We start from the raw sequence: 14256 nt of genomic DNA, 5'->3' as shown, positions 1-14256 counted from the left end.
GTCAAAAAAAGTCATAGTATAGTATGTCAAAACAGTCATGGTTTAGATTGTTAAAAAAAAGTTTTAGTATAAATATGTCAAAACAGTCATGGTTAAGTTTGTCGAAAAAAGGGTTATAGTATAGTATTTTGAAAGAAGTCGTAGTATAGTGTGTGTTGGCTCTGCAGGCGTGTTTTTGAGTTCCATCCTCATCGTACCAGAGTATCTTTAGTGTTTGAAAAAAGTCATAGTATAGTATGTCGGAAAAAGTCATAGTAGGCCTTTAGTATATAGAAAAAAGTAAGACTAATTTATAATAAGTTACAGTATAGAATGTCGAAAGTCGTAGTATAGTATGTCAAAAAAAGGCATAGTATATAGTATGTAAAAAAAGTCACAGTATATTATGTCCTTAAAAAGCAATAGCATTGTCTGTATGTTATACCTTGCATATTTGTGTCTGTTCATCATAATTTGTATGTCATAATTGGAATTGTAAAGGATAATATACTTTTAAATTCCTCCTGATTGGCTGCTATATTTCTGACCCCTTCCTGTTTGAGAAGCTGGGCGTGGCTGTGCTCCTCCCTCTGTTTAGTAAGCTCCATCTCCACTGCTGACAGACTCCTGACACACACACACATACACACAAAAACGTTTTATCTTAACATATCTGTCTGAATAGATAGTTGTGTATTTCTACAGACAGTTAGTATGTTGATATATGCACCTGTCAGCGTGCCTCCGTCTGGCCTCCAGATGTTTACACTGCTCCTGCAGACTGCGCCTCTCCTCCCTCCTCCTGCTCAGCTCCTCTTGCAGCTCCTGTACACAAAACATAATATAACAACATCATATTGAGTCCTGGAAAAATAGTCACTGATCTTCATTTACCTGTGAGCGCCTTCTTTGATTTACTTATTCACTTGATATATATTGTTTTATGTTAAAAAAGTTGTTACATGAAAGGTTTGTGGAATTACAGGCAGACAACATGAGAGTAGTATTTAGAGCTGCAACAATTAGTAATCAATCGCCGACATTTTTTATCTGCAACAATTTGATAATTGATAAATGAGTAAAAAGTAATTTTCATTCATAAATTTGAACTCAAATTATGAAACCATCTGAAAACTTTATAAAAAATGTAAAGGCAAACAAAATGTTACTCATTTATAAGTAAAACAAAAATGCAAAAAGAGGGAAACCTAAATATACAGTATTGAAATTCATGTAATCTACAATGAAAAATAAAATGGACAAAATGATGGACAGGTTACAGCAGTATGTCCATTGCTTGTATGAATTGCTTGACTTTTTCCTGTTCTTTTAATGTGTGAATTGAGCATTATAGTTCTATTTATAAATGTTTTTATTTCATTTTCTGTAATTTGTTTTCTATTCTTCCTGTATTTTTAATTTATTAATTTATCCTGATTTTCCTTTTTGTATTATCCATTGTTACTCAGCTGTATTATCCTCTGTTACTGTTTTGATTAAAGGCATGGATAGTCAAGGCTTCCAAGTCCTATTGTAATGGTTACATTATTTATCCCAATAATAAAAAAGAGACAGAAAATTACAACTACACATAACAAATTATATACATATCCTGATATATATACATATTTACACAGTTCAGTAAAGTGTGAAAGAAGTTGATTTCCAGAAGAATTGTAAAATTTCTAAAATTTATTTATATATATATATTATGGTATATATGTATATATATATATACATATACTGAACACTGTTTTCATTTGACTTATAATTAGTAAATAATTGCAGTCTTTTCTTAGAGCCTTGCTAAAAACTTACAGTGACATCAGAGGACTTATAGGAAACTATGAGATGCTTAAAACAATATTTTGCCTCATATTTACCATTCAGTGAAAATAATCAGAAGTTTAATAGGAAGTTTTTGCATGAATCCTCTAAACAGTCATTTAAATATTTTCCACCAACCTGCAGTTCTGTTTTCTGTTGTTTTGTCTCTTTCTGACAGATCTCGGTCTCCTTTTTGTGGGACTCAACTTTCTGTTGCAGCTCAGCCATCTTCTCCCTTTTCCTGTCAAATTCCTCAATCTTCCTGTTCACCTCCTCCTTCTTGTTTTCCAGCTCGTTTTTACTCTTGTCAATTTCATGCAGTGTCCCATCTAACTCATCCCTTTTCTTGTCTGCCTCGACCTGTATTCTGTCCAGTTCATCCTTCGTCCTGTCCACCTTGACCTGTATTCTCTTCAGCTGGCCCTGCTTTTTGTGGAGCCGCTGGAGACTCTGAGTGTGTTTGGTTTTTACTTCCTCCAGCGCCTGCTGCTCTACAAGTAACTGCTGAAGAACCTGTTTTAGCTCTGGACACACACACACACACACACACACACACACACACACACACACACACACATAATCTATCGACAAGAGGTTGAAAACTATCTGATTGGTTAACACTGGAACAGAACACACAATTTACAGAAGCTGATTGATGTGCATTGTCTAATCAAATAATAAAACATCTATCCAAATCAACATCCAACACACACACACACACACACACACACACACACACACACAGAGTTATAACCTATGACAAGAGGCTAAAGACTCTTCATCCCGATCTACATCAATAGCCCGTTAGCTTTTGTTAATAAGGCAAAGATAATCAAACATGGTTTAGGTTTTTTGAACAGAAGTTTTGTTTCCTTGAGTTTGGATTGATCTCTTGCTGCCATCTTAAGGAGTTCCTGCAGCCAGAATCAGTGCTGGAATACTCAAGTCAAACGCGAGTCACTTTTCTCTGGACTTGGACTCGGGCATCGATGACTTGGATTTGAGGATTATGAAATCAGACTCGAGCATTCATGAAATAGGACTTTGAAATTGGATGAAGTTTCTGACTACTTTTATGTGTAATAGGCAGCAATAGATGCTTTAGACTTGTGACAACTATATGCTACTCCTAAAGACAACTGAGAAAGACTGAACACAAACAAATGCCCCTAAAAAGAAAATCCTATTCTGCGGACTACAAACTGAAGGTGGTAAAATATGTAGCCTAAAACGGTAATAGAGCAGCGGAAAGAAAGTTTAGAGTGAGTGAGAAACTGAGGGACTGGCAAAAAAGTTACTCTTACTGTAAAGAAAAAAACAAAAAAGCTAATTGCTGGCTAAAAGCAAGATGGCCGAAGCCGGAGGAAAGGGTCCACAGATGGGTGCTTGAACAACGTGCTGCCGGGACTGAGAGGCTTGTCAACGGTGCCGTTACTTCTCCATACCCTGGTAGTTGTTCTGTGTGCTATTTAACTTAGTATATGTTTGCGTTAACTATTAACTAGTTGTGATTACTATTAGTACTTTCGAGGCGTGGATAGAGAAAGAGCACGGGACAGCTTCGACGGTAACTTGGTCCATTACTTTAATCACCTTCCTTCAGTGCCGAACAACTCAAAACTCAACATACATGCCTCAGTATCAAACTCATATCCCTCCGCCAACCTGACAATCGAATTACACGCAGGGTAGGCCTACACACCCCAAATAGCTCCCTGGTTAAATCAATACACAGAATACACTGTGACGCTACAACTGATGGAAATATATTTGTTAACTAAATATTCACAAAATAAATCTCATCTTACATTCATCCCTTCTTCAGATGAAATGTCCCCATTTCAATAATCTCATCTCACAACTTAAACATTACAAATACAAGAATTATTGCAATAACATGAACGTGCGGTGCAAACCATTGTACTTATCCTGCTATAATTGACTAGATGTTTTATAAGGTACTGATTTTACCAAAATACTTTCTATGTCAAGTTTCAACCAGTGAAATAACCTATATAATAAAACTAAAACCCATACACTGTAATTGAGTGTCACAACTCAGTACCATACAATATCATGGTTTTTTTTTTGTTTTTTGTTTTTAAACCTATCCATATGAAAACCACAATCAAACAAAAATGCAGTAAGTTCCATAAACAGTCCCTTTTCAGGCTTAAGTGGGAGGGTGTTGCTCACGGCACGAGCCGCTGTGTTCTCCGAACAACCCGTCCTGAACGAGTGGTGGGAAGGTCATCAGAACATGTCCCAACAGCCAATGTGTCAGCAGGAGGCTGTTTGTTCTGTGTGGCTGGACTTGAGAGACCCTCCTGACGGTCTCCGCAGCAGGGGCACAGAGGGACAAGCAGGAGCGAAGCCTGTCCAGGGTCAAGTGGTATCGAGTTCATGGGGAGTGAACCGACAACGATGTGTACTTGGGAAGAATGTTCATATGCTGCTGATGTACAAGTTGTTTCACTGGCAGCAAAGATGTTTCCAAACTAGACCGATATGCTTTAATCGATCATAGTGAACACTTTTGGTCATCCTGAGAATCTCAATCCAAGATTTGTACACAACTCCCTTGTCATCCGATGAGATGACTTGGAAAGGTCCAGTCCAGTTAGGCTCAAGTTTCTTTCTCTGTGTAGTGGGATCGTCCATCCACACTAGATCTCCATTGGTAAGGTTTGAACTTTACATGTTTATTCAAGTAGTACTCACGTTTTAGTCTCTGCCTCACGATGACAGCGAACAGCTTGAAAAACCGTGTCCAGGTCGTTTCACCATTCTGAGCCATATCTGTGGCTCTGTGAAGTACTGGTGTAGACAGTGTTACACTAGCAGGAACCGAGGCTCTCTAGCATGAGCCAGAAAATAAGGTGAGTATCCGTACTAGAATGAGAAGTAGAGTTGAAGGAGAGAACCACTGCTGGCAAATAGTGTCCATTCAACCCCATTATCATGAATGAGTTTAGCAACTGTCCCTTTAAAGTCCTGTTAAATCTCTCAACACACCCATTTCCACGCGGGTGGTATGGTGAGGTTCTTACTTTTGATGTTCAGTCTCTGACATATCGTTTGAATAATTCAGATTCTTGTCGTCCCTGATCTGAAAATAGTTCTTCTGGGACACCATGTTCAGGAATGTATCTTCACAAAGTAACAGTGCTACTGTAGTTGCTTTTGATCTGACATAGGAAAGCATTAACATACTTCGTAAAATGATCTTGCACTACAAGCACATACTTATGTCCCTGGGAAGTGAGTGGCAGTTCAGTAATGTCCGTACATACAAACTGGAAAGGTCTTTCTGCTTGTATGGATTGCAGTGGAGCTCTGTGTCGTGGGACAGGTGTTCTGTATGCTTCACATGTATGACACCTATCACAAAAATCATCTATATCCAACCTCATGGTCGGCCAATAGCACATGGTTAGAGCTTTTTTGTATGTGCGATCAGCGCTATAATGACCAGAGCAGGGTGTGCCATGAAGAATGTTCATTGTCTCTGTAATAAGCGTAGTGGGAATCAGCACTTGATACACAACTGGTTGTCCTGGTGCAATGTGAGCTTTACGACAGAGCATGTCATGACACAGTATGAGTTTAGGGAATTGCCACCATAGCTTTCTTTGGATTTTACCTTTTACTTGTCTAAGGTAAGGACGTTTGTGCTGCTGCACCCATTTGTACACTTCTGAGAGAATAGGATCAGACAGTTGATTAGCTACAATGTCATTACCTTGACCAGAAAGAGTGTATTGTAACAATTCCACATTCACATTGGTTGTGTGAACAACAGCAGAATCTTGTTCCGCACAGCAAACTTGATCCGTGGTGATGATCCTGGAAGAAGGCTGTACTGGTAGATTGTCCAACTGTAGAGCAGGAGTGTCCAGTTTGACAGGAGAGGAGTGGTCTTCCTGGGGAGTGTCTGTGTCCTTTGAGACCACTGGGTCCTGTGAGAGGGGAATCCGTGACATAGCGTCAGCATTTGTGTGTTTCTTTCCTTCCTTGTGTAGTATAGTCCACTGATATGGATCCAACTCCAAAACCCAACGACCTCGTCGTCCTGTGGGGTCATGTGTGACATCCAGTTTCCGTAGAGGGAGGAGTGGACGGTGATCTGTGATGATTGTAAATGGATTACAGCTCAAGTAGTGTCTAAAGTGTCTAACAGACCAGACAATGGCCCAGAGTTCTTTGTCATATGTGGACCATTTTTTCTCTGTGCGGGTCAAAACATGACTTGCATATGCTATAACCCGTTCATTCCCATTTTGAACCTGTGAGAGCACTGCACCCACAGCATAGTTAGATGCATCTGTACTGAGAATAAATGGCTGATGAAAGTTGGGAAATGCCATTATTGGAGGGGATGTGAGTGCATCCTTTAATGCCTGAAAAGCAGTTGAGCATTCGTCTGTCCAATCAAATGGCACATGCTTTTGGGTGAGCCTGTGAAGAGGATGAGCAATGAATGCATACTTGTGTACAAAACGTCTATAATATGAGCACAATCCCAGAAATGCTCGTACCTCTGTGGGTGATCTTGGGACAGGCCACTCACCTACACGGTGGCTGTTGACTGGATCCAGTGTAAGTCCATCCCGTGACACAACATGTCCCATATACTTGACTGCAGATTTGCAAAAGTCACATTTCTTTGGATTTAGTTTCAAACCTGCTTGTCTGAATCTGGTGAGAATGTCTGTTAGGTTCTGAAGATGATCGTCAAAGTCCCGTCCCATACAGATGATGTCATCAAGATAAATGACACATGTTGTCCAGTGTAGACCTCTCAAAACAAGCTCCATTAGTCTTTGAAAAGTTGGTGGGGAGTTTTTCAAACCCATGGGCATGACTTTGAATTGGTAGAGACCATCACCTGTTGTAAATGCCGTTTTGGGCCTGTCTCTGTGATTCATTTCAACTTGCCAGTATCCACTTGACATGTCCATGGTGGAGAAAAACTGCGAGCCGGACAGTGCATCCAGACTGTCATCAACCCTTGGGAGAGGATGTGCATCTGTGACGGTGACAGAGTTTAGTTTTCGGAAATCAACACAAAATCTGTATGTCCCATCTTTCTTTTTCACCATGACCACTGGGCTGGCCCAGGGGCTTGTACTGTCTTCAATCAGATCCTGAGCTTTGAGCTCTTCCACCTGACGGCGGATTTCTGCTTTCATTGAAGGAGAGGTACGATAAGCTCTCTGTGAGATGGGAGTGTCACAGGTAGTTGTGATTTTGTGTGTGACTAGGTCTGTCCTTCCAAAGTCAAATGGTTGCTGACTGAAGACGTCTGAGATAGTGTAAGTGTCTTTCAATCTCTCATGTTGTGCGCTTGTGAGATCAGGGTGTGAAATATCAGGCAGTACAGGTGGCTTGGAGAGTTCACATTTCTGGATGTGCACTTATCAGACAGAATCTCCATTACTGTGTATTCGTCTTTGCCGCAGTCAGATGTGGCATGAAAAGGCCTATTTGAGTGCCACATGTAACATGACTTCCTCACTGGAGGGATTAGCCACTTTCAGGTAAAGGGAACCTTGTTCAGCTTTTGTCACAGTCCATGCAAAACCAACTATTGACTGATTAGTGTAGTGTGGTTCAAATACACCTACATAGTCATGAGGTGTCAGTCCCTTAAGCGGTACATCTAACTTAGCCGAGATGAGCATCTCCGACATGGCTGGGAGTGTAACTGTAGAAGATACTCTGACATCCGTTAATTTAGGGACATATTGGTGTGGGCTAACCAATGGTACAACTTTGTCATCTACTATGAGGGTCATGTTTCTGGTATTCACAATGATGCTATTAGCAACTAGAAAATCCCAACCCAGAATCAGTGGTTTAGTACAGTTTCTGACAACTTGAAGAGCGTGCGTCATTGGCTTGTGAGCAATACTTAAATTGACTGTAATTGAGCCAACAGAGTCCAGAGGGTCACCTGTGACACCAGTGAGAGGAACAAACTGTTTTTCAATGGGCTTTTTGTGTAGAGCATTTGTAGACATCCTAAAATCCTCACTGATAACAGAAATGTCTGCTCCAGTGTCAACAAAAGCATGTACAACAGTATCCTCAATCACGACTGACACATATCGTTTTGATACATCCACCACACATAAACTGTCTCTGGTAACGTCAGTGGGCAGGATGTTACTGTCTCTGTGGGCCTGGGTAAAGTTAGTAGTTGGCAATTGGCCCCCATTGTCAACTACTGGTAGTTTACCTTGTTAGAGCTGGTGTGAGGAGAATGAAACCGTACATGTCCAGGACTCTGAGAGCGGTTAGACGGATGTCTATCCTCATGGCGGTCTGGAGAGCGGCCACGCTGTGTGTCTTCTCTGGGTGAAGGGCTGTAGCCACGTGCACGGCGCTCAGATGATCCAGAACGAGTATGCGAAGTCCGTCTGTCATACCAGTCTCTTTCATGCCTTGAAGGTCTGTAGCTATCACGAGCTGATTGTCGGTCACAAGAAGAATCTCTATAGTTGTGTCTGTCTGAGGAGTAGTATTGGCTGCGGCCTCGCCCACCATCAGGAGTAGGGCTTCGCCGACGAGGTCTGTAGTCTGCTGAGCCACACCGTGTGTCTTGTCGCTGGCGTTGAACCTCCAGTTGTAACTGTTCAACCCTTTCTGACAACGTCTCCAATGTTCTCTGCATTTTCCGGAGATCATCTGAGGTGGCAGAGTAGACACCAAGAGCAGTGGAAGGGGCAGGAAGGTGAGCCAGTTTCAAGGGAGGGGCAGGAGGTGAGACAGCAGGTGTCTGAGAAAATTGTTGCAGAGTATTTGGAGATGAAAAAACCCTGCTAGCCTGATGAGCAGTCTCAATCTGTATTGCAAATTGAAGAGCGGCTTCCAGAGTCTTCACCCCGTGCTCATGACAACGCAGCTGAAGATACGGCTCAATACCAGCAATGAAACGTCTGAATTTTTCTCCATCTTTAGCATTTTGTCCATATGTAGGAAAAGCTTCCTCTACCAGTCGGCAAATGTCAGCAGCAAACACTGGGAGGGCCTCACCAGGCAGGCGAGTACGTGCATTAATGTAACTTTGAAAGGTAGCCAGATAAGCAGTCTGTCCAAAAACAGCTTTCATTTTCTTTAACTGCAGCATAGTCAGATTTTGTGGCGTCCGGTAAGCTATCCCAGTAACTAAAAGCAGCACCACCCAGGCGCGTGGGCAGCAGCTTAGCCAAACTATCTTCATCGTAATTGGGAACAGCCTCTACCGACACTTCAAAACGTCGGCACCATTTTGAAAAGTCCTCTTTTCCATCGCCCATAAAAACATGTGGAAAATCTCCCTTACAATACTGGGGCATAGCCCTAGTGACGTTCGAGCCAGAAGGGAAGGGCAGTTCGTTCCAAAAGTTATCATTGGCCATAGTTACTCATGGGAGATGCACATTCTTGGAAAGTTGCGTTACAAACAGAGTTTATGATAAAGATGTGGTTCCACAACTTAACTGTCCTAGCTTTGTGAGCTAACGTCAGGCAAGTCCGTGTTGATGTCGTAGTATCCAGAGTAGAATGTGAACAACTTTTCCAGGCGCCGTCCCACGCAGACACGTGCAGAATTCCGGCACGAAAATCCACGGAGAGCCGAAAAATAATGAGTCCACTTCGCCAGTCTTTGTTACTCACAAGTGCTGTCCGTTGTTGTCATCGTGACGTTCAAATGTCCAATAAAGTCCGTTACTTTTGTCGTCGTAATCCACCAGCACACCGGCCGAGCCGCTAGCTTAACCTTGTTAGCTCGTAGCGGGAGCAGTCCAAGGCGAAAACAACGTGCCGTCGTTCGCTTGACAATCCCCGGCAACTCAAAAAAAAAATGCAAACTTGCAAACCACAAACCCGCTGCCACCAGTGTAACGCTAGTATATGTTTGCGTTAACTATTAACTAGTTGTGATTACATATTAGTACTTTCGAGGCGTGGATAAGAAAGAGCACGGAGACAGCTTCGACGGTAACTTGGTCCATTACTTTAATCACTTCCTTCAGTGCCGAAACTCAAAACTCAACATACATCCTCAGTATCAACTCATATCCCTCCGCCAACCTGACAACTGTTACACGCAGGGTAGGCCTACAACACCCAAATAGCTCCCTGGTTATCAATCACAAATACACTGTGACGCTACAACTGATGGAAATATTTGTTAACTAAATATTCACAAAATAAATCTCATCTTACACTATTGTATAGTTAAATAATTGTTAATGTGTTACGTTAACATGACGGACACCTACCGTATTCAGCCTGTTATTCTGTGAGCTATCGTATAGTTGACTAACTTGCCTTTCCAAATTAAATGCCTGTTCTTGGTCTTGGATTTTGTGAAATACATTTCTAAATAAATGCAATTTATAGTCCAGTGCGACTTATGTTTTTTTCTCTGTTCATGCATTTTTTGACTGATGATCCAAGGGGAAATTAGATTTTTACACTCTGTTATTATATTATAGACATGCACAAAGAAGACTTATACATGCACTAAATAGAGATGTCAGAGTGGGGGGGCTCCCCATTAAAGGTGTCCCGAGCAGTTGGCTATTTGTTGCCTTGCTCTTGGGGTAGGCACTGCTAGTCTCCAGTTACCAGTCCACACCGTACTTTGTCCGTACGGGGACTTGAACCAGAGACCCTCCAGTGAGCTACTGCTGCTGACTGGATAACAATCAAACAAAACATTTAATTCCATAATTTATGGATCATTGGCTCCATTACAAACCCTGCTGCTTTAGCACAGGTGTTTGTGTTTCGTGTGTGTGTGTGTGTGTGTGTGTGTGTGTGTGTGTGTGTGTTATCACCGGTTCTGTGTGTATTGAGATCAGACTGCACTGTGATCAGCTTCAGTTCGTCCTCTCTCATAGCAGAAACTGTAGAGCTCTTTTTTCTCAACAGAGTCTCATGCTGCTGCAACAGCTCCTACACAAACAAACAAAACCTGTTAGCCAGTTCTTCCTATTCTGTTTGAGTGAAGTCAGCTGTTGTGAGAAACACAACGACATTTTTTTCAGGTTCCAGCATGTCACATCATAGTATCGGTTTGTTTCACTTGTGATCCTTTATTTCATATCTTTATGTTCTTTGTTTGTTTTATCTAAAACATTTGGTTATGTTGTAATGTCAATTCTGCCAGACTCTACATGTGTGTTTGTGTTCATGAAAATTGGATTTAGTATCCCCTCCTAAGCAGAGCTATAGTTGAAGGGAAGCAGTTAAAACAAAAGAACTCATGGCAACGGATAGAATTTATTGTAAGTTTCTGCCGTGAAAAAGGACAACAACTGTGTCTTTCATCTCCTCCTGCTCTCCTCTGGTCACCTTGGCTCTGTTCTGCAGTCGTCGTTCCTCCTCTCTGACCTCCTCCACTCTGTTCACAGCTGTTTGATGCTCCTGGTTTCTCTGAACCAGCCTCTGCTCCTGCTGCTTCACCTGCAGGGAGGACAACGTGTTTACATGTTGCTCACTGACCTGCCAAAAGTAAAGATCACTGCTTCAGTCTCTTCTTCTTTATTAACTTTCAATTTTTGGTTCTTCTCGGCATTTTAAAATTCGGAGACTCCACTGACTGAAATCAGAAATGTATTACTAGGTTTTCACCTAAAAATAATTTTCTTTGGAATTTTGGTGAATAAAAGTCACATTAAACATAGTAAGGAAAACACAACCAAAAACAAGTACTGCAAAAGTCAAGAATCATAAAAAGAAGAAATGTACAATAAAACAAATGCTAAGTATTTTTTTTAAATGAAGAGAGCTGAAGAGTGTTTAAAAGAAAGAACATGGAGTGTGCAATTTTTCACGGTATGAAGAATATGCGAAACAATAACCAAAACAACTAACGCAAGATTGCTGAAAACATTTTTGTTTTGGCTGTCAGACTTAAAAAAAAAAGATCTTCTGTCTCGTCATTATTTGCGATGTAAACTACGTTTTCCGTAGACTTGGGTGCCACAGTCATTATTAAAACCCAACACAAGAAGAAATACAAAACACTTTTTTTAGATTTTGGCAGGTTTTGAAAACAAAGTTCTGAGTTTACCTGAATGTTGAGGGAGTCTAGATGCTCCTGAGATTCTTGAAGATCAGACTGCATGTCAGATAATCTGCACACACACACACACACACACACACACACACACACACACACACACACACACACACACACACACACACACACACACACACACACACACACACACACACACACACACACACACACACACACACACACACGTTAGCATACAAGGCCAACATCACGTAACCTTTCTGATTTATAACTGCCATTTGTCACCTTTACTGTATTTCTGACAGTTTGAGGTCTTTTACTGTGAAGCAACTGCTGGCAGAAGCTGTGACGTCTGATGTATAATTGCTAATTTGCTGCTTGATAAAATGTGGTCTAAATCTTTGTTTTTATATTATTTTTATCTGAAAGAATAAAATTACAGAACATTGCAGGAGTGTAATAAACTGACAAAGCACAATAAAGTAACTTGTGTTTATGATGGAAGTTTATAATCACATAAACATCACAACAACACATCTTCCAGCTCTAACTTTATTTGTACCTGTCTGAAGCCGAGTGTATTTTTATGGAGAGTCGTTGGAACTCCTGCTCTCTGCCCCTCACTGCTTCTTCCACCTCCGTCAGCGTCTGCTCCTTCTCCTGTCTCCTCCTCAGCTCCTCCACCTCATCCTCCTGCAGCGCTCTGGAGATTAGTTTATATGATGAGGATGAAGACGGTTCATATGAGTCTGGAGGTCAGAGTTCAACCTGTGACATTTTACCTGACAAGCTGCGTGGTCTCCAGCAGAAAGATGGCACTGTCTTGAGCTGAGCGCTGTAACACATCGGCCTCCCGCTGGGCTGAGCTGGCCTGGAGGAGACAGTAAAATAATTTGTAGATGCGCATGTGTGTGAGTGAGTGTGTTTATAAGTGTGTATGTGTGAGTGTGTACCTTGTCTCTGGCAGTGCGTATGGAGCTTTGAGCCTCCAGCAGCAGTCTGTCAGCCTGCCGGAGTTCAGCTCGTCTCTTCAGCAGAGTTTTCTCCACACACTCCACCTCATCACACACCTGCGACACACTGCTATGTGAGCGGGAGCGAGCGAGCAAGTGCACACGCACACACACACACACACACACACACACACACACCACCCACACAACACACACACACACACACCCTCATTTACATAAATCGTACAAAAATTCCTAGCCTAAACGCCAAAATAAAGTCTTTACACTAACCCTTTGGCAACTGGGATAAAATGTTTCACTTTCTATGAAAAGGGTGTGTAGATGGTTACCTGTGTGTCTTAGTGTTTTGGTTTCCAACGTAGTTTTTTTCTCTCTTTCCAGTCGCTCTACTTCTTGTGCAGAGACTCACAAACACACCTGTCTCCCTGCTAACCACACACACACACACACACACACACACACACACACACACACACACACACACAAGTTAGTGTTCAAGACTAACTCAAATACCTTTGTGTAACGTTTCTGATTTCTGCTCTAGGGTCACTTTATCTTGCAATGTTTGTCTCATTATGCTTGTATAGTTTTCTATTTTTTATTTTATTGTTGTTTTAATTTCTTTATCTTTTATTTATTTATTTGTACTAATTCTACGCTCACCATCAGGGCTGTTTCTAGCTTTGGGCTGTGCAAGAGGCTGTTTGGGGGCCCTATTATGTCAAACTACAATGGGGGATTCAAACCTTTAAGATGATCCGTTGAGGTGCATCAATCACAATAACACATGTGGAGGGTTGGCTGGTTAGTGAATAAAGACTGATACTTTTATTTCTCCCAAAATATATTGAGGCTAAGCGGGCTGAACTTGCAGCTTGGGTCCCCCTAGTGGCTGCGGGGGCCCTATGCATCCACATAGTCCGCCTAAAGGAAGAAACAGCTCTGCTCACCGTGTCTCTGTGTTCTCGGATGTTACAGTGCAGTGCAGCACCACCTCCTGGAGGACTGCAGACAACAGCTGCGGGTGAACCACAGAGGAGCCAGGCAGGTCCAACCAGGGGAGTCAGGCCGTCAGATAGCCCAGCAAAGACAGCTGCACCTGGGGCAGGAGGGGGAGGGGGAGGGGGAGGAGGAGTTTGTTCTCTGGAGCTTCTGTCAGCATCACTGCCTCCTCCGCTGTCCCTCCACTCGGCCGCTGCTGGAGACATTTTACATCAATCTGAAGTGCTGAACTGCTGATCTACAGTCAGAACATGTTTCTAAATGTGTGTGTCTACCTGTGTCAGAGTCTGTGTTTGTTGTGGGAATGTAGACCCAGTACCCTCCTCCTGTGGGAGGTCTGTCCTGCTGTCGCTCCCTCTCAGGAGAACTGAGGTACTGCAGCCCCAAACCAGAGTCCTGAGTCCCCAGAGAGCCCAGACTGAGAGCCTGAGAGAGAGA

The 14256-nt window shown here is 42.1% G+C and overlaps 1 protein-coding gene across 1 annotated transcript in view; it reads right to left on the bottom strand.

Moving 5' to 3' along the window:
* The window catches only part of cntrl (centriolin), a 54627-nt gene that overhangs the window by 9506 nt on the left and 30865 nt on the right, over nucleotides 1-14256 (bottom strand). The window contains 13 exon segments of the mRNA XM_032516759.1: nucleotides 491-606; nucleotides 710-804; nucleotides 1945-2330; nucleotides 10638-10755; nucleotides 11155-11265; nucleotides 11876-11939; nucleotides 12405-12545; nucleotides 12625-12713; nucleotides 12796-12938; nucleotides 13146-13205; nucleotides 13208-13244; nucleotides 13767-14014; nucleotides 14094-14244. Of these exon segments, the coding sequence (XP_032372650.1) occupies nucleotides 491-606; nucleotides 710-804; nucleotides 1945-2330; nucleotides 10638-10755; nucleotides 11155-11265; nucleotides 11876-11939; nucleotides 12405-12545; nucleotides 12625-12713; nucleotides 12796-12938; nucleotides 13146-13205; nucleotides 13208-13244; nucleotides 13767-14014; nucleotides 14094-14244 (1759 nt within the window).

This window comes from Etheostoma spectabile, chromosome 5, assembly GCF_008692095.1.
Source record: "Etheostoma spectabile isolate EspeVRDwgs_2016 chromosome 5, UIUC_Espe_1.0, whole genome shotgun sequence".
Lineage (NCBI taxonomy): Eukaryota > Metazoa > Chordata > Actinopteri > Perciformes > Percidae > Etheostoma > Etheostoma spectabile.
Note: the sequence above shows the minus strand (reverse complement) of the source record. Positions and strands in the feature narration are given on the sequence as shown.